Here is a 24,772-nt window from a genome sequence, read left to right on the forward strand (position 1 = left end):
TTCATTGGAATCATCATATACATTGGAATTGTTGACCTGCCGAGACTTTATTTCTACTGAAATACCAGAATAATCTATTCTGGCCCTCTGCCATCAAAAATCATTTCTCAAAATTGGTTTTTCGCTTTTTTTGTTCGTTTTTTTGCACGTAACGGACCTGGATGATTCAGTGACGGCAGCATCTATTGGCAAAACTTGGAAAGTGTCCTGGCTTTCGAACCACATCGCTAAAACTTATTTCATTGATTCTGATGTTTTAGAGCTTGCCTAAAATGCCAAATTTTATCAGCTGGCTTGCAGGGAGCAGCTCATTCAAGAAATCTTCGGGTATGATGAGGGAAATGAAGTTCACGCCCCCAATCCTCCCATAGAATCCATTCAACACCAATCGAAAAAAATTAAAAAAAGAAGAAACTGCAAGCTCGGCTATCAGAGAACAAGGGAGGAACAAAGATAAAACCTTATGTGAAGCACTTGTCACTCTACCTCTGCATCACATCTTCACCCCTGATTCCTCTTCACAGTGGCACCACAGTCATGACCCCTGACTTGACAGGCCATGGAAAGTGCACTAAATTTTTCTCATAGCTGAAACTGTGAATACTGACAGCTATAAACATGTGCAACAGTGTGTATATTCCAGTTTTCCTGTAATCAAGTTCTGGCTTAGAGCAGCCGGTAATTTTTGTTTTTGCTATATACTTTTTTTGTGTTTTTAGCAAATTTCACAAATAAATGTTCATTTACTTTCGCACACACAACTCTTCTGTTTGTTTCATTCAGAAGTGTAACTAATAAGCTACAATTTCATGCATTGCAATATGTGCTGGGTGTATTAGTTCTTGTGAAAAAAATTTTTCTTTCCGTACACTCCAAACCGTCCATTTTTCTGCGGTAGCGAAAGAGTTAAGCACGCCGCTCCACGAATATTATCCAGCAAGTATCTTTTTAAAGCGCTTTGTAGAAGCTGAGTTATCTGTAGTTAAAATTTGAATTTCAGCGTGTTCGCGCTTTCCCTCTCTTCTTGTCACTTTTTGCACGCTGTAAAGTCGGCACTCCCCCCAGCAGGCCGCTTCCTGAATCGCCGGGGCTACGCGACTTATTGGCCGCGGCCATGGTAGCTGCCCTGAGTCTAGCCAATAGTCATCTCTCAACTTAGATGCGAGCGGCGGAGGGCGGTGCGAGCATGAAAAAGTCGCTCGGAAGGGCTCGCCACCTTTCACGCGTGATTGTGGGTTCTCTGCTGCGTGTATTACTTGGCTCAGGTGTTCATGACAACACATTGCAGTGATTGAGCGAGTTGATGTGCTCTCCTCGGAAGATGTTTCAGAGCCCCTTTGAGAAAGTCAAGTTTCATTAGCGAACCTTGAGAACTATGGCTTGTTATAACGTTGCTCCATCAAATGAAAAGAATGCATCACCTGATGCATTTGACACTGCCGGCGCTGATGACCCCACTGACCCGCGTTTTGAAGAGTGCGTGACCTTTATTGCGTTGCAAAGTGAACAGAAAATATTCTTTAAGCTCCTGAATATGAAGGGGAAAGTCTTCCTTTCTGCTGGCAACCACCGCTATTTGTCGTGAAGGGGTGTTGTTTCTACCATAACGGTGAACCTATCTCCCTGTCCTTTCTGTCACCGAGTGTGCAGAAGCGCAACATATATGTCATCTGTATGCCAAAAACGAACGTAGGAAGAAAGACGACTGACCGGATAAATGGCGCTGGCATCGTCTCTTCCTAATTCTTCCCTTTTTTTTTTCAGTGCGCTACCGGCTGAGGTGGTGGTGGTGGAAAACATTTATTTACACATGCACTACTGGAGGTATTGCATGAGCTGACCCAGAGGGGGCCAGCCCTTACAAGTACTAGGTGGAGGTCCCTAGTTCGGGACCCCAGTGGCGTCGGCCGCCGCCCGGGCTCGCGCGACCAAGGCCCGTTGGGCCTGCAGGTCAGAGCAGCCGAGCAGGGTCGCCTCCCAGTCCTCCCGGGTTGGGTTGGGGTGAGGGGGGATAGCAGGGTTGGAGGGGCAGGCCCACACCATGTGGTAAATGTCCGAAGACTTCTCCGCACAGTGCGGACAGCTGCCCGAGAAAGAAGGGTCGAAGTGTTTGAGAGCTGCCGGGCACAGCAAAGTATTGGTATACAGGCGAAGCAAAAGCCGCTCCTCCCCCTTTGAGAGACCTTTACACGGGCGGGGATAAAGACCATGGCCAGATTGATAATGTAAAACAATGTCTTTAAAGGAGTAAGCGGGAGTGAATTCGAGTTCCTGATCGTCGGGGTCGGAGGGGAATGTCCGGTGAGAGAGCGCGCGGGCGGCGGCGTCAGCTGCCTCATTTCCCTCAAGGCCCATGTGAGCAGGAGCCCAAACGATACGCCGGTGCGCGGGGTCCCCGGTGTAGACGCTGTTTTGGAGAATGCGGTAGGCTAGATATGGTACCCAGCCCTGCTCGACGTTCCGACATGCCCCTCGCGAGTCGGAAATAATTGTTTTTGAATTGGAATCAGATGCAGCCAACGCAATGGCGACCTCCTCCGCGTGTGTTATGTCACGGGCTTGGAAAGTAAGGCCGTTCACTGTTTTGGATTGGTGGACGACTGCGGCAGTGTACCATCCCCCGTGGTGGGGGCCGGAGGCATCCACGTAGAATACGCCGGGTTTCGATCCATAGTGGCGGGCCAGGGCTTCCGCCCGCGCCAGGCGCCGGCCATTATGGTCTTCACGGTTCATGTTCGCGGGAAGAGGGCGCACGTGGAGGGCGCATCTCCACTGGGATGGAATACGTACGCGCTCTTCCATAAGAGTGGTGTGTTGGATGTGCAGTCGGGCAAGCAGGCGGCGACCCGACGATGTCTTTGAGAGACGTGTGTATTGGTTGGTCAAGTGGGCTTCCCGGAGCTCCCGAAATGTGTTCACCATGCCCAGCCCCAGGAGGCGCTTGTTGGAGGTGTTCACGGGGAGGCCCAGAGCTCGCTTAATAATTTTGCGGAGGATGACTTCGAGTGAATCCTCGTCTTGCTTCCGCAGGTGGAGGTATGGAGTCGAATATAGAATTCGACTGGTTACAAATGCATGCGCCAGCCGCAAGGCGTCCTTACATCGTAACCCCCCGCGCTTGTTAGAAACCCGGCGGACCAAGCGGCCCACCTGGTCCCCCACCTGACGGAGTTTGGCCAATGTTGTTTCTGACCGTCTGTTTCGATGTATGAAAAGCCCCAGTACCCGGACTTCGATATTTTCAGGAATTGGACCTGTCTCAAGAGACAATGAAATTTTGGCTGTGCACTTTGGTGAGGGGCGTATGTGCACAAATTCAGACTTTTGGGTGGAGCATTGGAGGCCGCAGCGGCGAGCATAACGGTCCACTATGGTCGCCGCCTCCTGCAGGTTGGCCTCAATGTCTCCAAGGGAACCCTGTGTAGCCCAAAGGGTGATGTCATCGGCGTACAGCGCATGCTGCACACCGGCGAAAGCGCCCAGCTGGGCCGGTAGGCGCATCATAGCGAGCGCCGCCGGCCCGAAGACTGACTCGCAGCAGCCTCAAAATCTTTAATGCGAGAACATTACTTGGATCGTTGTGCGGAAACTCCGCCGTTACCAGAAAGCCGTGGCAGGCCAGAAACGCCAACGTTTAGAAACGCGGCCCGCAAAGGGCGTGTCACCGCCGACGCCCAGGCAAGAGAGGGAAACACTCCTCCTTACAATGCGGAATGCGACTCTCCTCAACACCCCCTTCGCCTCGGTGCAACACAACGCACAACACAAAGAGAAAGGAAGCTGGCAGCGGAAGCTTCCCTGGAGTGGCTACACAATACCCCCTCACTCGGATAACAAAGCAGACCCATGGCCGGTCTAGAACAACACTTTCTTTACTTCTTTAGCCCAGAAGTGGCAGAACACACTCCAGATATGAGCAGCTGGTCCCCTCCGCCTCATGTACTGGGCGAGAGGCCCCATCCCGCCTGACGTGTGGTACATGCAAACAGTGGCATGTCACCTCCGCGAGATACGCTAGGAAATCAGATGCGCCACTAGCCGCGCTTACATGGCAGCGACGGAGTCGCAGCAGAAGGAGCTGACGCAGCGGTCGCTGCGATAAGAGAGAGAGAGTGAGAAAATAAACATTTATTGCGTAAAGGGAGACCGGAGCGGATTGCGGGTGGGGTGCTCAGTCCAGGACTCCAGTAGCTTCCGTCGATGCTTTGGCGATGACGGCTAGCACCTCCTGGTCTTCCAGGGTGACTCTGACCAGCGTCGCCTCGTACTGCTCCAGCGCCGCGTTGCGCGGTTTAAGTGGTTGGGTTTAGCTACAGTGTGCTAGTTTAGCTGTGCATGTCCATGTAATTTGCGTGAATGTGGAAATATCGCCACACCAAGGACATATGTATCTGCGTATAATATTGGCACTGTTTACATGGAAGCTTGAAAGCGCATCTAAGCGCGATGGTGGCACCGCCTTGTGTCGCATCTGGAAGCTACCCAACCAACCACTTATCTCCAAGGGATGTCCCAATTTGGTTCCAACGTCCACGAGTTGGCTGCAGATTGGTGGGACGTCCACTAAATGTTTCTGGAAGTGCGTGGGCAGCCGTGTACGTCTAATGAATGTTGTGTGGAGGTTTACGTGGGACACTGATTATTGTTATTTATAATCTGGTCCGTAACACGTTCTGTGGGCGTCCCGTGGATGTCCATAAATGTATTGCGAAATATCTCTTGTGAGAGCTAGCTCAAGGTGATGTAAACTTTTTGGGTGAAAAATATTACATCTATATAGTTGTCCCATGTGAAATTAAATATATACCAAGATGTCTTCATCCAGCATTCGAACGAGCAAGTTCCACGTATAAATGAAATGTGGACGCGCCAAGGGTTCTTTAGTAAAGTATTCTCATGCCTTCCAAAGCTGATTTTCGCTCTGGCGCAACCATGACTGTTTTGGGCAACGAAACAAAAAGTTTTCCAGTGTTGTATTGAAAATTGAAACCTCAAAACCTAGGAAAGACCTTGGCTCGTCATAAACGTCACAATTTGGCTTCACAGACGTGCTCACTATTTTTAATTTATTTTTATCAAGTCAGCAACTTGATCTGTCTCATTAAAGAGCACCATTATATAGACTTACTTTTTAAATGGGAGGACCACTAAATTTTTTGTTCCAGATTTTTCCAGTATAGTGTTTAAGGCATTAGTAAATTTCCCTGTGCCTAGTGCGTAAGTTAATTTATACCCTTCATATGGTGATAAAAGTTTGCTATTTTTCATATATTCTAAAAAGCTCTTGTATCTACTGCTTTCAACAGAAAGTTCTATTTAGTATAAGTTATCACTGCGCCAGCTTTGCACGTGGCTATTTTGTGCCATTCCACGCCTGTTGCGAGGTCTCTGAAAACTGAGGGCGTATATATATATATATATATATATATATATAAAAGATGCCGTAACCTCCTCGAAACTAGACAACGGTGAAGTCTCAGGGTGCACACCTTGCAATAAACCGCGCTGTAAACTTTGTCCAATGATGAATAAGGTCACAGAAGCTCGCAGCACAGCGTCGTCTTTCTCATTCAAAATTCGAGATTTCAACTGTGACACCAGCAACGTAGTCTACCTCCTCGAGTGCGGTGTGTGCCGTGATCAGTATATTGGGCAAACTGAAACTCCTTTCCGACTGAGAATAAATAACCACAGAGCACATATAAGATCACTGCCAGATCTGCGTCTTTCAAGACACGTAACGACAAAAGGCCATTTATTTGGAAAGTTCAAGGCCACAATACTCCAATCTGGCTTCCAGACACATTACGACAGGGAAGCCTGTGAATCATATCGAATATTTAAATTCAACACCTTGTCTGCTGGAATTAATGAAAGCTCTGGCAAACTCTCCAGCCTTTCTGGCTAAATCTTTCTGCAATGTTTTGTTTGTTTGTTTTTCTTTCCCTTGTGAACTCTTTTGCATCGAAAATAATGTTTCTTAAATCTACTTTGATGACAGTTGCATAACGATTTGTTCTGTATTTAACACTTTCATTTCTACTCGAGGTACTGACATTATTTTTGTGTGGTTAAGCACGAATTATGTGACGCTCGTCTCTCATGTGTATTCATCGCATTATTATCGTTTTGTTGTTGCTGATCACGGCGTTTGGGTAAACTTTGTTTCTTAGGACATTTTTTCACACTCTTGAACTGTGTTATTTTGGGCGCCTGTATTATCTCGCGTGTCATTTGTATTTATTCTAATATTGTTGTTTTGTTATTCTTAAGCGGTGTTCCCTGTAATGAAATTTGCCTTTTTGGTACACTTTCTAACACTCAGGCGCTGTCTTTATCTTAATTTGTGGGCTTTTACGCATTTCCCCACATATCCTCTGCTAAAAAATGCTACAAAAGTGACACAATCTTGTGTGTATTCTGTGTATTCTTGTCACCTCTGCGTGTGTGTGTTTTTGTTCCCTTCGGCCATCGCAGTGTCATTTTCTGTCTTTATTTATACTTTTTTTCCACTCCTGTAAAGAAGGAGCCTATCCATGTGGTTCTCATGTGCGACCCTCATGGGGTTTTGCTTCCTTCGGCCATCGCAGTGCCATTTTTGTCTTTATTTATTCTTTTTTCTACTCCTGTAAAGAAGGAGCTTTCCATATGGTCTTCATATGCAAACCCACCTGGTCTTGGGGTCCACGTGCCACCGTGTGGAGACACTTACCTCAGCCGCAACCTGTGTGTCCTCGTGTTTTCTTCTGGAGTCGCGCGGGGCCACACAGAGGCGGCTAGAGGCGATACTTACGCACACAATTGGCAGGCACTTCCCTTCTTTTGTTAACCACCCCCACGCCTTTTTTTTTTTCCAACTAGTCGCGTGCCCGCCCGGGCCCACCTCCCTCTTTCACCTCTTTCACGCGGCGCCTTTGCTGGCGCATCTTAGCATTTGGTTTTCGTATCTTGACTGTGTTCCTCTTTCCCTTTTGATTTTTCTCATTTTTCTTTTTCTTTCTCAAGCTCTGTGTGTGCCATGTTCACTGCTATAAGAAGACCCTTCCATGCACTGTATGATCATTCTTGGAAAAGACCAGTCCCTGGTCGAAACGTTGAATAAATCTGTTAAGTTTTTCATTGTGACTTCCCCAACTTCTTATATTTTTAATCAGTTGCCTTGAAGATTTTGTTATCCCTTATATATATATATATATATATATATATATATATATATATATATATATATGGGCGTGTTCAGATGAGAACGGTAATCGAGGTCCCATGACCATTTTTTGTTTTCAATGACATTTTTATATATGATGGGCAAATGTGTGCACACAAAGGAATGAACCTTAGTTTTGCAAGAAGCTTCGTAGTTTTCTCGGAAAAAAATCGCATGTCACAAGAGGTGGAGATTGTCGTTTTTGGCACTTCGCAAAGTTGCAAGTTTGAAGCCTCATTCCATGCACAAAAAATTTTTCCTGCGCATCGGCATTTTTTCAGAACTTTTTTACAACTTGTACAATCCGAGAAAATAAAAAAATGTTTTCTTGCTCTTTCAACCTTCCGAGTAAAAAAATTTCAAACTCCGCTTCTGGAGCTATGCGGTGCAAAAAAGGCACTTTTCAGGGCAGCCTTAGGGCAAGATGCCTAAAGATCTTCCCACTGAATATTTTCTCAGTATTTTTCAGCTCTTTTTACTCACCTCAGGCAAGTTCTGTTGCTCTAGACTTGACAGATAGTTTTCAGTACGGTCTCAAACTTGGCCGAAGTTTAAAAACGCCAAAAAAGTGATAACTTTGACTTGGGTTTAAAAAAAAACAACAGCATCGATTTTTGTTAAAATTTGCCTGAATAATCCTCAATACATGAAAATTTTAATGCACTAGAAAAGTTTTGCATTATATTGTTTTAAAATACAAAAATAAACACAAAACTGAGTTCATGTTTTGGTTACATGGAATTGCTTATTACTGCCTCTTAGAAATAGTAGCTGTCAGAAATTTGATTTAGCACTCATTAAACGTGGTTACATTTTAATTACCCCAATATCCGAACCATTCTCAATACTTATAGAGCTTCTATTCGCTTGTTAGCGGCGCTCTTAATGCGTGAAAATGGGAATAAATTCGCTATTTTGCCTGATGTCATAAGAATTGGCTGGTGGCGGTCAAACGTTGTTTGTATTCTCTAATTTATTCGTCGTACGGTCTATTGGTATATATAATCGATTCATTAAAGATATTAGATCATTTCTCGGTTCTTAGAAAAAATTTTGTATATAAAAGTTAATATTAATGCGTTTCTGAAGTCGGCGTTTTCGAACCTGAGTCTATTTACCTCTGTGTTCAATGGTTCTACACGGCACTGTCAGGAGACAAAACGTCGTCTCCTGAGGGGAACGATTTGTCTGCAAGGTTTTTAATCATGGGGAGTTTTAATCGGGAGGCAATTTAAAAATGGGATGCCGCTTCATGTGCACATTGCAATTCAGAAAATCGTAACAAGAAATAAACGGCGGCAGTTGATTTCGGTTTTGCGCAGAGTATATTGTCCAGCACGAAGCACTAACCAGATCACAGTCTCTTCCATTCCGAAGCAGCGGTGGAGGCCACGTAGGATGCACTGCCTTCTTTTGACTGAACCTACTTCCACAGGTGGAGCGTCTGAACTCCAGGTACTTACTTTGCCAGTTTCCATTCTGCAAGCTCCCTCTGTGGCAGCTCCAGAATGGTGATGTTCTTTAGTGTTTTTTGCATTGCGTCTACGAAGCCTCCGGCTCTGTGTATGGCCTCATTTGCAGGCTTGTGCAAGTTGTGGTTTGATGCTCGATGTTTCACTAGCCCACCAACGCCGTTGCAAGCATTTTTGCAGTGTCCAAATGCCGAAAACATCAATATCGTCCGTTGACATTCACTGCGCTGCAGCTCATGAAACTGGTATTTATTCCTGAAGTGAGCGGGAGCCCCGTCGATCAAATAAGTTATCTTGGTGTAGACTGCCGCGTTTTCTTCGAGATGTGCTTTGATTTTCGACAGAGAAAAGCATGCATGAGCGGAATCATGAGCCATACCGTCGAAATTAACGGCGTAGTTACGAGTCGATTTTCTTCACATGACAACGCAGGTAAACACGGTTACCTGCTTTTTCTCCCAATGGTACGCTTGTACTGAGTCTGGAAGCACAACTGTTCATTGTTTGGCGAAATTAAAATGTAAAACAACTGCACCTCTCTTGCAGCCGTGTGTTTTCACGTATTGCTCTTGATTGCACAGATATAATATAGTTGTAGGGAATGCATCTCATGGCCACGCTTAGAAATTCTCTCATAAACGATGAAGCGGTCAGAGTTTTTTTAACTAACTCACCGTATTCCCATGTAGCAATGAACACTTCATCCTCGCTGCTCATTTAAAAATTTTCCGAAGTGAAAATGCCATCATGTGGGTAGTGGCACAATTCCTGAGGAAACATGAAGCAGCATCACATCATCGAGCATCAAACCACAACTTGCACAAGAGTGCAAATGAGGCCATACACAGAGCCGGAGGCTTCGTAGACGCAATTCAAGAAACACTAAAGAACATCACCATTCTGGAGCTGCCACAGAGGGAGCTTGCAGACTTTGGCGAAGTGAAGAAGGAACAATGGAAACTGGCAAAGAAAGTGCCTGGAGTTCAGACGCTCCACCTGTGGAAGTAGGTTCAGTCAAAAGAAGGCAGTGCATCCTACGTGGCCTCCACCGCTGCTTCGGAATGGAAGAGACTGTGATCTGGTTAGTGCTTCGTGCTGGACAATGTACTCTGCGCAAAACCGAAATCAACTGCCGCCGTTTATTTCTTGTTACGATTTTCTGAATTGCAATGTGCACATGAAGCGGCATCCCATTTTTAAATTGCCTCCCGATTAAAACTCCCCATGATTAAAAACCTTGCAGACAAATCGTTCCCCTCAGGAGACGACGTCTTGTCTCCTGACAGTGCCTTGTAGAACCACTGAACACAGAAGTAAATACACGCAGGTTCGAAAACGCCGACTTCAAAAACGCATTAATAATAACTTTTATATACAAATTTTTTTCTAAGAACCGAGAAATGATCTAATATCTTTAATGAATCGATTATATATACCAATAGACCGTACGACGAATAAATTAGAGAATACAAACAACGTTTGACCGCCACCAGCCAATTCTTATGACATCAGGCAAAATAGCGAATTTATTCCCATTTTCACGCATTAAGAGCGCCGCTAACAAGCGAATAGAAGCTCTATAAGTATTGAGAATGGTTCGGATATTGAGGTAATTAAAATGTAACCACGTTAAATGAGTGCTAAATCAAATTTCTGACAGCTACTATTTCTAAGAGGCAGTAATAAGCAAATCCATAGAACCAAAACATGAACTCAGTTTTGTGTTTACTTTTGTATTTTAAAACAATATAATGCAACATATTTCTAGTGCCTTAAAATTGGCATGTATTGAGAATTATTCAGGCAAATTTTAACAAAAATCGATGATGTTGTTTTTTTTTAAACCCAAGTCAAAGTTATCACTTTTTTGGCGTTTTTAAACTTCGGCCAAGTTTGAGACCGTACTGAAAACTATCTGTCAAGTCTAGAGCAACAGAACTTGACTGAGATGAGTAAAAACAGCTGAAAAATACTGAGAAAAATATTCAGTGGGAAGATCTTCAGGCATCTTGCCCTAAGGCTGCCCTGAAAAGTGTCTTTTTTGGACCACATAGCTACAGAAGCGAAGTTCGAAATTTTTTTACTCGGAAGGTTGAAAGAGCAAGAAAACATTTTTTTATTTTCTCGGATTGTACAAGTTGTAAAGAAGTTCTGAAAAAATGCCGATGCGCAGGAAAAATTTTTTGTGCATGGAATGAGGCTTCAAACTTGCAACTTTGCGAAGTGCCAAAAACGACAATCTCCACCTCTTGTGACATGCGATTTTTTTCCGAGAAAACTACGAAGCTTCTTGCAAAACTAAGTTTCATTCCTTTGTGTGGACACATTTGCCCATCATATATAAAAATTTCATTGAAAACAAAAAATGGTCATGGGACCTCGATTACCGTTCTTATCTGAACACGCCCATATATATATATATATATATATATATATATTAGCTTTTTTATTCATTTATCATAAAGTGTGGAATTGTACAATTTTAGTGATTTTAATGAGCAGGAGCACAGTTGTTTTTTCCATACTTTAATAAATTATTTTTTAGCACAATGTTCTCCTTTTTCTCACTGGTTGGCACATTAGCAGCATAAAAATGTGCAATTTATAGCCATGCACCATGTCATGTAAGAGCAACCATCCCGAGTTTAGAGAATATGTCTGAGCAATTTTTTTTGTATTCAGGTTGCATTAATGAATCAATGAACCCACAGAATTTTTGTCCTTTTTGCTTGCCAGAGCTTTGGCAAGCAAGGAGGACAAAGGTGCAAACTGTGGGCTTGTGCGCAGTTAAGAATAAAGCATATCTAAATAAAGTCTGCAAGGGCCCACTAATGTCGGTCATGATATAAACGGGATTGCAGTTGTGTTCAAATTGATAGTCACAGTTACATCTAAAAAATGTGAAGTGGACATCCCTTGAATGTTTCAATAACCGTGTCCGATATGCACAGACCATCCTGGGGACATTCATGGTTAGCTGGGTAGGGCGCTGCTGCTTGCCCCTTCCGCTTCCGGTTTCTCGGCGGCTTCTAAAAGGACGATGGCCTAGCCTAGCGCAGACAGAGGCTCCTGCGAACTACGTCCGCTATGTGCGGAAACGACGCACTCACAAGTGCTTTCCCGTGGACGAACTTACATATTATTTTATTCCTTGCTGCGCTTATGCTCTACTACGGACGGCACCGTACCGTTTTTGTCCATTTGCCAGCACACGGTGCAGCAAGGTACTAGCGTCGCCTCGTCTTGGACTGTAAGCGAACGGGCGTACTCAAAAGATGGAATCGTCTCGATCCTCCAATCATTACTGCAGACTCATTATCTCAGTTCACATCACGGCTTAATTCATAGCAAGTCATCAGTAACGCAGACTTGTTTATATATTCAGGCGAAAGCCTTTAAAGGAAGCACTTTTTTTGAAAATCAGGCTGGCAGCGGCGTCCTATAGTTTTTCATGCTGTATGCTCGAATATCGAACCCAAATAAGTCAAAACCAAGCGCGAATTGCCTTGTTTAGCAGAAATATGCGGCCTGTGCCGCGGGGGCACACCATGGGGCGCGCCGCCGCCCGCGATTGGTCAAGAGGTCGTGACGACACTTTGAGGACTGGAGAAGCTGCCGATGCGGATCTGGCTCTGCGTTGAGTGCAGATCGCAGCTTTCCGTGGTGTTGCAAAAGCGAATATGACGACTATTTTTTCATTGACCTTCAAAGAAAAGGATACTACAGTTTGTTCATTCCACGTATCACCTGAAACCAAAAAGGAATGAAGCAAAAAATTCTAAGGTAGTGCACGCGTGACACGAACGCTCCGTGGGTGCTGCCTCGGACGGATACACGGCCGGGTGCCCCACCCCGGCCGCTAGTGCAGTGTGCCGCGCGCGCGATTAGTCCGAGACAGGACGCTACGTGCGCGTGGCTATGTACATAGAGTTTACTTCTTTTGTAAGTGATTGTGCGCAGTGGCCGCTCGCGCGCACTTATTTTCGGACAATGCTTGGACATTAGCGCGCGAGCGGCGCGAACTTGATTCCTTTTGTATTTTGTAAGTGTACAAAGCTCTCCCCTGTCCTTTCTTGCTGTCGCTCCCCTCTATACTTCTCCTCACTATCCTCTCCCTTTCCCTTTCATTTCCGCCGGCTGCAGCTCGGGTGCTTAAGATATTAGATAGCAATTGCCGCGGCCGGCAGCACTCTTTTGCTTCACTTTTTATTTTTAAAATAAACCACTACCACCACCAAATTCTACGCCTAGCACAAGCATACGCCAGCCTGAAAGACGCATATGCAGTCCATGCGTAAAAAGTGCAAGCACAACCTCGGTACGGCTCGTATTCTCGGAAAGGAAGGGGTGCGAACAACACTCAAGTCATTTACCACCACCGGACGCCTCCTGGCTAGCCCGAAAGAGCGTCATCCTAAAGAAAAGACCCAAAGCGTTGTGTACAAAAAATCCTGTTCTCAGTACCCGGCGTTGTGGGTTGGGGCAAGAAAATATTTCAAGGAAACGATGAAGCAGCACAAAGTTGATGTCAAAATGAGCGAAGCGCAGTGGCCTAGCACTGCGAGGCATGTGACCACAGGATATATTGACGCAATCATGCGCTGGAAACCAGGCCAAATACGCCCACAGGGCTGCTGCTTCATACATGGCGCGTTCAGCAGATGCCAGAAATATTAATCGCTGCCTCGAAAACGTTCGCCCTTCCTAGATCTGCAGTTTAGGTTCAGTGACCTGGTGGTCAACTATTATGTGTGTTTTAAAGCCAAGCTGCAACTCGCCTGCTGCCACAACTTGATGAAGAAACCGAGTAAGTTGCGAAACATCGTGTTTTTAAGCAAAAACTTGGTTGGCGTTCATTTCTATCTTAAATTTGCATCCGAAATCAGACAGACATCTGTCGAACGTTTTCATTTTAATCGCTTAGCTACGATTAAACGAGATGCCGCATATGAAGAGCGCCGATGCTTGCTTGCTTTGCTTTGTCGTGCTTTGCTTTGCTTGCTTGCTTGGACACGTCGAACCGAGTATAAAATCACTAACCGAGCCTTGCTGAGCACGCCTCAGGTGGTCTGGCCGCGCCTAAGCTGAGGAGAGCGACACATGCTTGAGCCTCTATAAGGTTTCTGCAGGGGCTGAGTGAGCATGTTTCTACTTTTAGAAGAGGTGCTTCTTGGCAGTGGTGACACGCATCTTATACGAGGGAAAATCGAAGGAACTGTGTAATGGTTCAGCCGTGCCTTTTTGAAAGAAATCTCTGGAGATCACGTAAGGACAAGCTCTGCATGCAGCCGCTCTGACGAAAGTGCTTCGAGCAGAGTACGCTTGCTTTGGTCCGCTTTAATTCTCCCTCGTCACAGCAGCGAGCGCCCGCGCTGCGAGCTTATGATCTTGTGGAAAACAGTGGAAGACGACACAGTCGAGGCCGTAGTTGCTCGTGAACACGAACGCAGAGCAGTACCTCGCGTTGAACCTGACGCTCAAGGTCGGCTGACCCGCCTTGTACGCCACAACGCACGCAATACGAGGAACAACGCACGCAGCACGAGACACAAGGTTGGCTGAAAGCTCGCTCAGGTGCGTCGAAGTATCCCCGTCTCCTCAACGTGACGTCATGTTGGCCGGCATTGACACGGTTTCCCACTCCGCTGTTCTCTCTTGCGCTTGCGCGGGAGATTTAAACATCGCGCTTTCAATTGGTGATTACGCCACGCCACGTCGATATAGCCACGGGAACAGTGTGACGTCACATCCACCGAAAGTCGTCACGGCATAGTGTTCTCTGCTTTTGCCTTTAGTTGCTAAAGTGTCCACGCAATTTTTGCAAACGCCTTTCAACACTTCATTGTATTCTTATTTTCGTTTGCTGTTATTTCGTTGACGTTTTCATTGTGATGCTACAGCTGACTCTTAGATACGTAATGTTTTATTAGTCTTCTTATTATTTCTAACTTACCTTGCGTCCACCTCTGTTTGACACGCGGTGCGTGAGTGCAGTCTGAACTTGCCATTTCTTTTTACATTTCGCTCACCCACATGCCAGGTTTCAAATGAAACTGGCGATATTGAAAAAAAAAAATTAATTTATAAATAAATAAGAACTCAAAGGATGAAATATTTCTTGTTCATTGTGCATACTGTCGAAACACACACCTTCTCGTTTTTCCAAACATAAAATTTACCGCTGCTTAAAAATATACACAAAAATATTAACACGGAACTCAGCACATAGATTCGGAAAAGGGCCATTAATTGGACCATCGTTTGGTAGACGAAGGCTCCACTTCACGCAGCCGGAAGTGATTGCACTCCTCGTGTTTCGCTGCCGGCTTGCCCAGTCCTCCGGAAATGCTCACCGCTCCAACACCCCTAGCTTCGCTGCGACGCGCTTTGGTGTTTACATGCACTTCTGGAAGGCGCAGTCGGGCCTCGACCCACCACCTTCTGGGGCAGTCACTCCGCTGCGACTCCGCACGACCCCGTAGCGAAGCGAGCTCGATGTGCATGTAAACCTCCCTACTGTCGTATTCACGTAAACGCGGCTAGAGATCACAAAAAAGGGAAAGTCCCCGCCCCCAACGTCAGTTGGTCTTCAGCTTTCGACGGAGAGTCAGGTTGCGGCGCTATGGAGTCTTCATCGTCCGAAGTTGATTGACTGATTGAAATAACTTTTATTTCCATCAGAAAAAGGGCGCCTCATCAGAGGCCGCAACATAAAAGACGGCGGAGAAGTTGCGATAGCGCTCGCTTGCGTAGGAACGGAAACCAAGTTCATAATAGCGACAGCAGAACTGCCATCCAAAATTTTGGAAAGGGGAGGTTATCGCCGGAAGCGGACAAAATCATCACCTAAAGAACGCTGAATAGGAAAATTCAATTAATTTTGACACACACGCTATCGTCCGAAATTGAATCGCTCGCGTTGAGGCGAGACAGCAAAGCACGGTTCTTGTAAACCAGCGCAACGGCTCGAAGCCAAACAAGGAAGGGACAGAACAGCGCTGCAATTCACTGCCGACTATAGGTACAATACCATCGCAACACAGCGGAACGTGCGAGGCGAGCTGCTGCTACTGCTGCAGCGAAACAACATTCACCCCACAAGCCCCCGAGAACAACTCAGCGACACAGTCAGCAGCGGCGTTTACATGGCTCCGGCAGAGTCGCAGCGAGACCGGTTTAGAAAATTCTTCACGCGGTTCGGGATGTTGGCTGCCGTTGAGGTGGGTGCACACACAGGACAAGGCTAGCAGACGAACCAGCTGCTTGTACTCGACCATTCGTTTTGGAAGCAGTCACCGCCAAGCTGCCCTTGAACTGCCGAAACTGGCGCTGCGCGCTCCTGGCACCGCTGCAGAACATTACAGAACTGGCGCAGCGAACGAACCTATTATCTCGGTTGACAACGTTGGGTTCGTTCACTGCAGCGCCATTGCGGCCAGTAAGAGAAGTGCTAAAAAAATAACATAACCATGCACATGAAAATGCTTTTGTTTCATATATCTGGTTTCTTTTCTGCAGAACTAACTAGTGTAACAACGAAACAAATGCAATATACAAGGAATGCTTTTGACTTTTTTGTTGTTATTTTGAGTTTTGTTCACCAGCGCATAAATAAACATTATTGCCTAAATAAGAGAACAGTGCGTTAACGGAATGCCAACTCTTTGCGACCCCTTACTGGAGAAAAATCACTAACATGTTTGAACCTCCCGCGCTTTCTGGGGTCAAATGACGCGCACTCGCTAAGCCTAGTAGCTCTATGAAAACGGAAGCAAACTGAAAATTTGGCGCGTTTTATCGCTGAAATTTTGTGGAGCGGGCGTCTTCAGGCAACGCGAAAGCTTCATGTGTCTTTCGTTTGCCGTGAACGTGAGACACTGCTCAGCGGCAACAACGAAGTGATGAAAAAGCGAGCATGGAGGAAGAAAAAACTCCATGGAAGCGAGGGGCCTCGCTTCGGCGGGCACTACCAGGTTGCTCGAACGTAGAGCTTCGTTGGGGCGGATGTTATAGTCAGCGTTCGCCGCTGACGTTAACCCAGGATAAAAGGCCTGGCGTGCCTTTCATTCTGTGCATGCGCATTTCGAAGCCCCAAACTTCTTAAATGTCATAAGGCTCAGGGCCGCCTATTCTAAAGCCCTTTAGAAACTCTATGACCCTTTCATCAGGACACGTCACAAGACGCCTTTGGGCCACCAAGCGCGATATCATTCTACATCCACAGCGATATCAAGATGCATCGATTATTGAGCCGTGACAAAGAGAGGCGTGTCATTACGCCAGTGCGTACTCTCACAATCCTCCCCGGCGGGGTGCTAGGTAGCAGCTTTAATTTTATCTAAAAATTGTTTTTTGAGGAAAGGAAGTGGCGCAATATCTGTCTCACATATCTCAATCGACACCTGAACCGCGCCGTAAGGAGGAGGAAGGTGGAGTGAAAGAAGAGAGATATCAAGATGCATCGCCTATTGAGCCGTGACTATAAGCTCTGCGGAGGCCTGCTGCGAGGTAGTGATGCGTCGCCACTTTCCAACATGGCGTCAGTCGAGTCTGTTGTGTCTCCTGTGTGCTCTACACCGACAGTGCGCTGTTTCCCCAAGCAGGCGAAGCAGCTGGCTTCGCGACAACAGAGGAACTGATCAGAACAGGTTGCGACAAAAAAAAAAAAGTGGGGCTAGTCCCTTTGGAACGGGCGTCCGCCTGTCCAAAAACAAACCAAAAAAAGAATAAAAAGACATCAAGCGCCACCTGCTAGAGGTAGAAAGAAGCCACCTGGACATCAGGTGGATCGAGCCACAGGCGCGTAGGAACACACTAATGTAGTGCGCGCCATCCTGATTGGACGAGAGAGCTCTACCTTTCGTAGTGCTGCAAACATCTTGTGAGACGGAGTATAAGCAAGGCGTGTCATTACGCCGGTGTGTGCTCTCACAATCCACTCCGGCGGGGAGCTAGAAGTAGCAGCTTTAATTTTATCTAAAAATTGTTTTTTGAGGAATGAAAATGGCGCAATATCTGTCTCACATATCTCAAGGAACACCTGAACCGCGCCGTAAGAGGAAAGAAGGTGGGAGTGAAAGAAGAGAGAAAGAGGCGCCGTAGTGGAGGTCTCCGGAATAATTTCGACCACCTGGGGATCTTTCATATTTAAAACTGCGCGAACAAAACAAAACACAGACACACAAAAACACACACACACGTGTTCTTGCTCGGTCCTTGTTTTGTTCGCGCAGTTTTAAATATGAACGATTCAGACCAACTAGCCCGCCAGAAGATACTTTTGGGGATATTTAACGTGCACTGACATCGCACAGCACACGTGCGCATTTTGCGTTCCGCCTTGGCGTGTCATTCTGAGCCGCGACCAGATGGCGTTGCTCCACGCGCAGCAAAAGACGCTCGATCCGCGATAACGCGGCGAAAGCCGATGACGTTATTGGCGCCAGTTTTCGTTTGTCACGTGTTGATTTTGAAGAAGAGAGCAATGACGCACGTGCAGCGCGCGCTGCTCTGAGCGTGCCTCGCGCGTCCAGCCTGCTGGGCGCACGAGGCACGCTCAGAGCAGCGCGCGCCAGAATAGCATCTCCTTTGTGTGCGGCGATAGACCTTATACGCAGCACGCTGTGTTTGAAGTCGTTTTTTTTCAGCCCCCGCAGGCAGACGTCCGTGCTTTGGAAGACCAGCATGAAACGCAACAGCCCCCAAACAAAATCGGGAATTATTCCGCCTACCTGCGAAGAGCGCCTGAAGACGTACTTCAAGCACTTCGAGCTGGACGTGAGGGCTCCCTGCACACATCCCGACATATCTGAGACCCTGGCTGGTGTAGGGCCGCCGATGAGACAACACGGCTGCTGGCTCTTCAGGAAAGCCGGCGTGTGGAACAGCTTCTTTGAGAACATTGGCATCGAGCTCCGCCAGCACTTGCCCGGTAAACTGTCAGTGTTCACATTCGTGCCCGGGAGCCGCCCCAGGTCAAGCGGCTACGGAGAAGTGTGTGCGAAGCTCCTCGCAGAGTTGCTCGCGATTCACCGGTGCATCTCCTCCGTGCACTACGACTACGCGGACCTACTGTTCGGGCTCAGGCCGGAGGCGTTCGACCACCTGGTCCCCAACGCCGCCGTGGAGGAGTTCCACCTTGAGGGATGGCGGATGAGGACTGACGAGGCGTGCAGCCTTATAAGAGCCATGTTGCGTGGACACTTGGTAAGCATAAAAATCTCCTACGTGAAACTTGGCCAGTGTGACGTGACGATGTTCTCGGATTACGTCGAGTCGAGCGCGTCGCTGAAAGAGCTGTTCTTCGTTGATGTCAGCATCAAAGTGGTCGACATCATCGCGCTGTTCAAGGCGCTCGAGTTTAGCAAAAGTTTAGAAATATTTCATCTTGAGATCAGCACGGTGGGTCTACGAGGAGCGCAACAGTTTGCGAAGCTTCTTCAAAAGAACAAGACATTAAAGTCGGTAACTCTGCAGAAGGCAAGGCTTCAGGATAAAGGGGCAATGGCCATAGCGTCCGCACTAACGGAGAACACCACGCTGATAGCCTTGCGGATTGCGAGCAACCGTATTGGAACCACAGGGACGAAAGCGTTGGCCGACGCGTTGAAGATCAACAGCTCACTTATGCTCCTGGACTTGCGTGACAACGCGATGGGCACCGAAGGAGCATACGCGATAGCCAAGATGCTTTCCGTGAACGCCAAGCTCGAAGAGCTGCACGTGTGTGGCAATTCGATCTCAGACTCGGGAATCGTTGCCGTCGCAGAGTCTCTACTTCATAACAAAACATTGAAGGCCATTTCACTAGTTGCCAACAGCTGTCGCGAGGACGGGGTCGCCGCGTTGGCCAGAATGCTGGCCAGCAACGAGACTCTGCAGCGACTAAACGCCACTCTGCAATCCACCGACGGTGACAGGAGGCCACTGGAAGCCTTCAGTAACGCCTTGGCATCCAACAAAGTCATCCGTGCCGTGCAGCTCATCGTCTCAGGCTCTCCCGCCATGGAGACGCTGTCGCGTGCTTTTCGGCTGACAGAGACCCTTCAATACCTGTGTATCTGCACATCCATACCAGAGGTAAGGGAACTGTGCTCCTCTCTGGAAACGAACCGTACTATCCAGGAGCTCGAAATCAACTGTGATGTCAGCTTCGAAGATGGGGCCCCGTTTGCGCGTCTCTTCGAGCAGACAAAGACTATCCAAGTAGTGACAATCACCAAGAAGGTGATGAGCACCTTGTGCCTCATCCGCATTTTTAAAGGTCTTGCGATGAACAAGAGCATCTTGCGCTTCAGCGTCCCGTGTGGACCCCTCACGATGAGCGTTAGCAGGGCCATAGCAGAGACTCTGGAGGTCAACAGGACGCTATGCTGCATTACCTTAGGCTGGCCCTCCTACTACGAGGAGCACATGGATGTAATCAGTGCAGGAGTTGCGAAGAACACTACGATCCAGCTTCTGGAAATGGTGTACACGACCGACAGCTGCGCAGCACTGAAGATCAGGGAGTGCATCCGGCGCAACACGTCCAGGATGATGCAAGCCGTCGAGTTTGTGCTGGCTCACACAGTGAGCAAGGTGGGAGCTGAGGCGTTCCAGTTGTACAAGAATCATGCATTCTTTCGTCAGGAACTGGGCAAGGCCGCAAGAAGCTGGGGCCGTCCATCTGTACAGGTGTTGATAAGGGATACCGAGCGCTTCATTGAGGACAACTACTTCCGGATTACGGGGGTAGTGAACCAGGATGTCGAGTGCATTCGGCCAATACGCAAAAGCAAGAACATGACACTATTGGACCAACTCAACAAGGACTGCTTGAGGGAAGTGCTCTCATATCTTCACGTTTGCGACGTGAGGCTGTGAACTGAGGCAGCGATTTTTTTTTGGTTGTTACACAAAGTTAAGCTTTTGAGAAGAGACCAGTTCCTTTCTTTTTACAGATGGACGAGTTTGATTTCCTTCTTGACCTTTTAAAGGAATAAAACGCTTGCTCCAGCTTTTAGTCTGAAACGTGCTCCGGCTTTTGGTGTGCGTGTGGATGCGTGTTTGGATGAATGGATGAAGTGTCGTTGGTTCGAATCCCGATTTAAATGTGTTGAAATTTTTACGTAAAAATTATTTCATAATAAGGCGTTTGAGGCATGTGGCAACCTATTTTTAAACACTGTCTGCTCCAATTATTGGAGCCAGAGCTCCACAACTGGAGGCTTCCGCAGGTGTGGCTATGGCATCATGCCACGTGATTTGTTGCACTAACTGTTGGAAATTTTCAACATCTCCATACCTTTACCACCATTACTTTCTGCGGCACTTTGTTCTGTTGTGGTAGCGCACAGCAAACATTTGAAAACGCTAGTTTCGGTTCTGGTTTCATTCTATATACCCAAATTTTTTCAATGACTTCTTGGATAGATGTGGCACAAAAATGAGCAAAATAAAGTCAACATGCTGCGATGCTGCAAAATTGCACCTGCGCCAAAAGATCACTGAAAAAGTTTGTCTAGAAAGAAACCAAAACTGAAGCTGGTGCTTTCAAATGTTGGCTGCATGCTTCCACAACAGAACGAAGTGTCAGAGAAAACAGAGGAATGGAAATGTTTAAAATTTCGAACAGTTTGTGAATAGAATTTGCTTTTATATTTGAGTAGCACGGCACGCTTTTAGTGCGAAGTATGGAATAAATATCAGAAAATCACTCATTTTCCTTGCTTTCCTGAAATGTCTAAAACTGGCTTTTTCAACCTAAACATGTGGAAGGCATATCACATTGCATGCATAGCTTTCCCTGCACGGCCACAAATAGTTGTCCCTGAGTACAGCACAGCCTTGCTAGTGGTCACAGGGCACAAGTGGGAGTATTTTTTGCCATTTAAAACAAATTACCTTTTTCCCCAGGAGTCAAAGGGCAGAACCAGTTATAAGAACATAGACAATTGCAAAGCACATATTTATCACAGAAGTGGCTAGCTTGGACATCTTCCAAATGGGGATGTGCACCCACAGTAGCACTGTTGGTAGACCACTCGCACTGCATGCGTCAGAAGGCAATGAAATGCTTGAAACGCAAGATCCACACAAGGCCACTACTACATAATACTTAAGGCCACATTGCACTGAACTTAAGTTGCTCCAATACAATAAGAAGTCAAGTTTATTCACTTTTCTGGACAGCACCAAGCATCAAATAAGTGACCCTGCTGCAATAAACATGGTTTCAAATCGAATATTACGGCACTTTAAGTACCCATCTTGAAGCTCTGCAGCTTCTTTTTCCAACCACTGCAGTGCAGGGAACCAGATGAGATCATTGCACAGCGCTTCACAAAGAGGGCATCACAAATTTTAGTAGTTGCTTTGAGTAACAAACATTGTGCAGTTAGCATTTTCTTCCAAAGAAAAAGCAAAAAAGAAAACCACAAGCACACTTTCTTTACACGGCACCACACACTTTGCATCAGTCTCTTCAAGCTCTTCAGTTTATGTACACAGACATATATCCATTAGAATCAACAAGTGTAAACACAAGAACCTATTTACATAACTTTCATTTCAACCATGACAAAAGCAGACAACCACACACAACTTCAGTAGGAGGCAAGGGTGTATGCACAAGTACTGGCAATATGAATAGGGAACATGTCAGCATTCCACTGATGATTATCCATGAGTGGCAAGCATACTTATATTCCTTTCTTCTAAATAGTTTCTCTCTAGATGAATAATACCCATGAGACATATTCAAGTTCAGAACAGAAGTAACAAGAGAACTGGTTCTTTTGCGCAAATTCACTGTCCCCTTTCATATTAGAGCTACCTGTACATTACAAGCACTCCAATAATACTCCACAGGATGTAGCAAATATTACAACAGAAGGTAGCAAATATTACAACAGGCCGTGCCTTGTTTATATATACAATGGTATTAAAACAAACTGCATGAACGGTGCATGAAACAGAACACATGACCTTCATCCTGTGCTAACAATCAGCTCTCAAAGGTTCCCAAAATTATTCACAAGACAAAACTCTCAGTCTCCTCATGTTATTAGACATCATTATTTCACTTCATTATCACTATTACAGCCACACAAGTGCTGTGACCTCCTAGCATGAATATGATAAAATTGTGATCGGAAGGAATGAGCCACATTATACCCGGCACAGTCATAGCTTCTCATTTCTTTCCCCAAATACATTATTCCCAAATAATACTGAAACATTTAACAAGCGCATTTATACACACAATGTTGTCATGAAGGAGAGAAGTTCTGTTGCCAGAATCATTCAAAATAACAGCAAGCATGGCTACTTACGTTTATTGCCTTTGAATTAACCCAGAACTAAACAGAAAAGAAAGGCTACACAAATTATAAGCAGTGCATACACTGCAATAAAGAATGCCAACAGCAACTAAATAAGGTAGTGATGAAGATGGCTGAGAGAAAAATTTTCATGGAACTGTTTCCAGCCCACTTAATTTATAAAGAAAACAGATGTGTGAAACGGAAGAGTGCCAGTAGCATGTTTAAAAGAATGAATGATGCTCCCAAAGCTTTCTATGAACGCAATAAAATTATATTTTCAACAGATCAAGCATGGGCTACAAATAACACTTGCACAAATCAATTCAACATGTTGAAGCACAGCAAGACAACAGTGAGACAGACGATTTCATTTAATTAAACATATTTCTGTACAAAGCAACAGTATTCTTTACTTCAACATGATATGTATGAGCAAAAGCAGTGGAACATGGGTGTTTTGGTTTGTCCATGGGCTGGAGAAAGGGGCATGTTTTATCATGCATGACTGCACCCTTTAATTCACTTTTTTCTCATTCAGCACTCGACATTACCTAGTGTATGAAGAGTTGGCTAAAAATACAGGCAAGTGCATTTGTTCCTTCAAATCAAGAACTGGCTCAAATGACAGCTGACCAGCAGCTTCATACACCAAAACAGAACAAAATACACAGAAATGAGACATTTTTTACACACATTTCAGACTTAATTAAAACTGGATGATGCAATTTGTGGAGAAAGAAGATCGGGGCCCACATCTACTGAAATGCTGATCAGTTGTCATGCTCTTCAATGGTGCGCCCCACGTTAGCCTACTTGCCCAACCACACATATCTACAGCATGCCATGCGCAAAATTCCATGCTCATAAAGTGCTCAGAAACACTGATACTGCACTAGCTGCAAGGCAGATGTGTTATTTTCAGTATTTGCAGGAAAATCTTAATTACCAGGACACTTTGTTCAAGGTGTTAATTGCACAAAAATGTGTACGGACACAGAAAAGGTGACTTTTACCAGTCAACGTAACCTTATTAACAGTGTCACCAGGAAAACTCCACCCTCACAGCAAGGGGATAAGCCAAGGGAGCATAGCTGGAGTAGGCAAGCTGGAGGGCGCATAGCCCTCGAGATGAAATAGGCAATATGACGCCCATTAATGGCTCCTCCACACGATGCTTCCTAGATGCACCACTTGGCATGGCTTTAGGTTTTATAGCAAAATGAGAACAAATGAAGTAGCAAAAATTTTTTAAAATGAGGCAAGGTTCACAATTCTGAAACCCCTAGCGAGCAATGCAAACAGGAAAACAAGCTTGAGACACACTTCCAAAGTAAAGAGAAAGCATAAAAATTGGAGGGCGCTTAAGTTTTGCCTTTAAGAGCAGAACGCGACAGCGTGTTGCAGGCGGTTATGGTGTAAATGAATGTATTTTTCATTTTTTTTCAATTGGTTCAATTAAGTCAAGCATTGACTTTCCATTCTGAACATTTTGACACCTTTGAGTCCCCTTTTCCAATTTTTTTATTCTTTTAATTAATCAATTAATCACAATGATTTCATTAACTCGTCATCACCTATCACATACCAATCAATCATCGATCACTAGAACCACAAATTATCCTGCTAAGGTTTTTTTACGCAGCCCCGATTACTCCTGACACACGGTGCCGACTACTACTACTACGCCGACGGCTTTTCGACTGAATGAAAGAGAAACTGAGAGTGCAGAGAGGGGAGACTACAAGAAACGATGTAGTGACCATGACTAGGCACCACTGTGCAACAAGGTG

The 24,772-nt window shown here is 45.9% G+C and overlaps 2 protein-coding genes across 3 annotated transcripts in view; one reads left to right on the plus strand and one right to left on the minus strand.

Moving 5' to 3' along the window:
- Nucleotides 1-24,772, minus strand: part of LOC149350138 (deoxynucleotidyltransferase terminal-interacting protein 1) — a 280,102-nt gene that overhangs the window by 236,468 nt on the left and 18,862 nt on the right. The gene's annotated exons all lie outside the window — the stretch shown is intronic.
- LOC149350148 (uncharacterized) lies at nucleotides 18,361-20,688 on the plus strand. The gene has a single exon (XM_089575511.1). The coding sequence runs from the start codon at nucleotides 18,361-18,363 to the stop codon at nucleotides 20,539-20,541; it is 2,181 nt and encodes a 726-aa protein (XP_089431637.1). The 3' UTR covers nucleotides 20,542-20,688.

Source organism: Amblyomma mixtum, chromosome 3 (assembly GCF_055824585.1).
Source record: "Amblyomma mixtum isolate Tamu chromosome 3, ASM5582458v1, whole genome shotgun sequence".
In the NCBI taxonomy this organism is placed as follows: Eukaryota; Metazoa; Arthropoda; class Arachnida; order Ixodida; family Ixodidae; genus Amblyomma; species Amblyomma mixtum.

What these genes read in the sequence shown, in the direction of transcription:
- LOC149350148 (XM_089575511.1), top strand. Translation starts at nt 18,361, where the DNA reads ATGAAACGCAACAGCCCCCAAACAAAATCGGGAATTATTCCGCCTACC.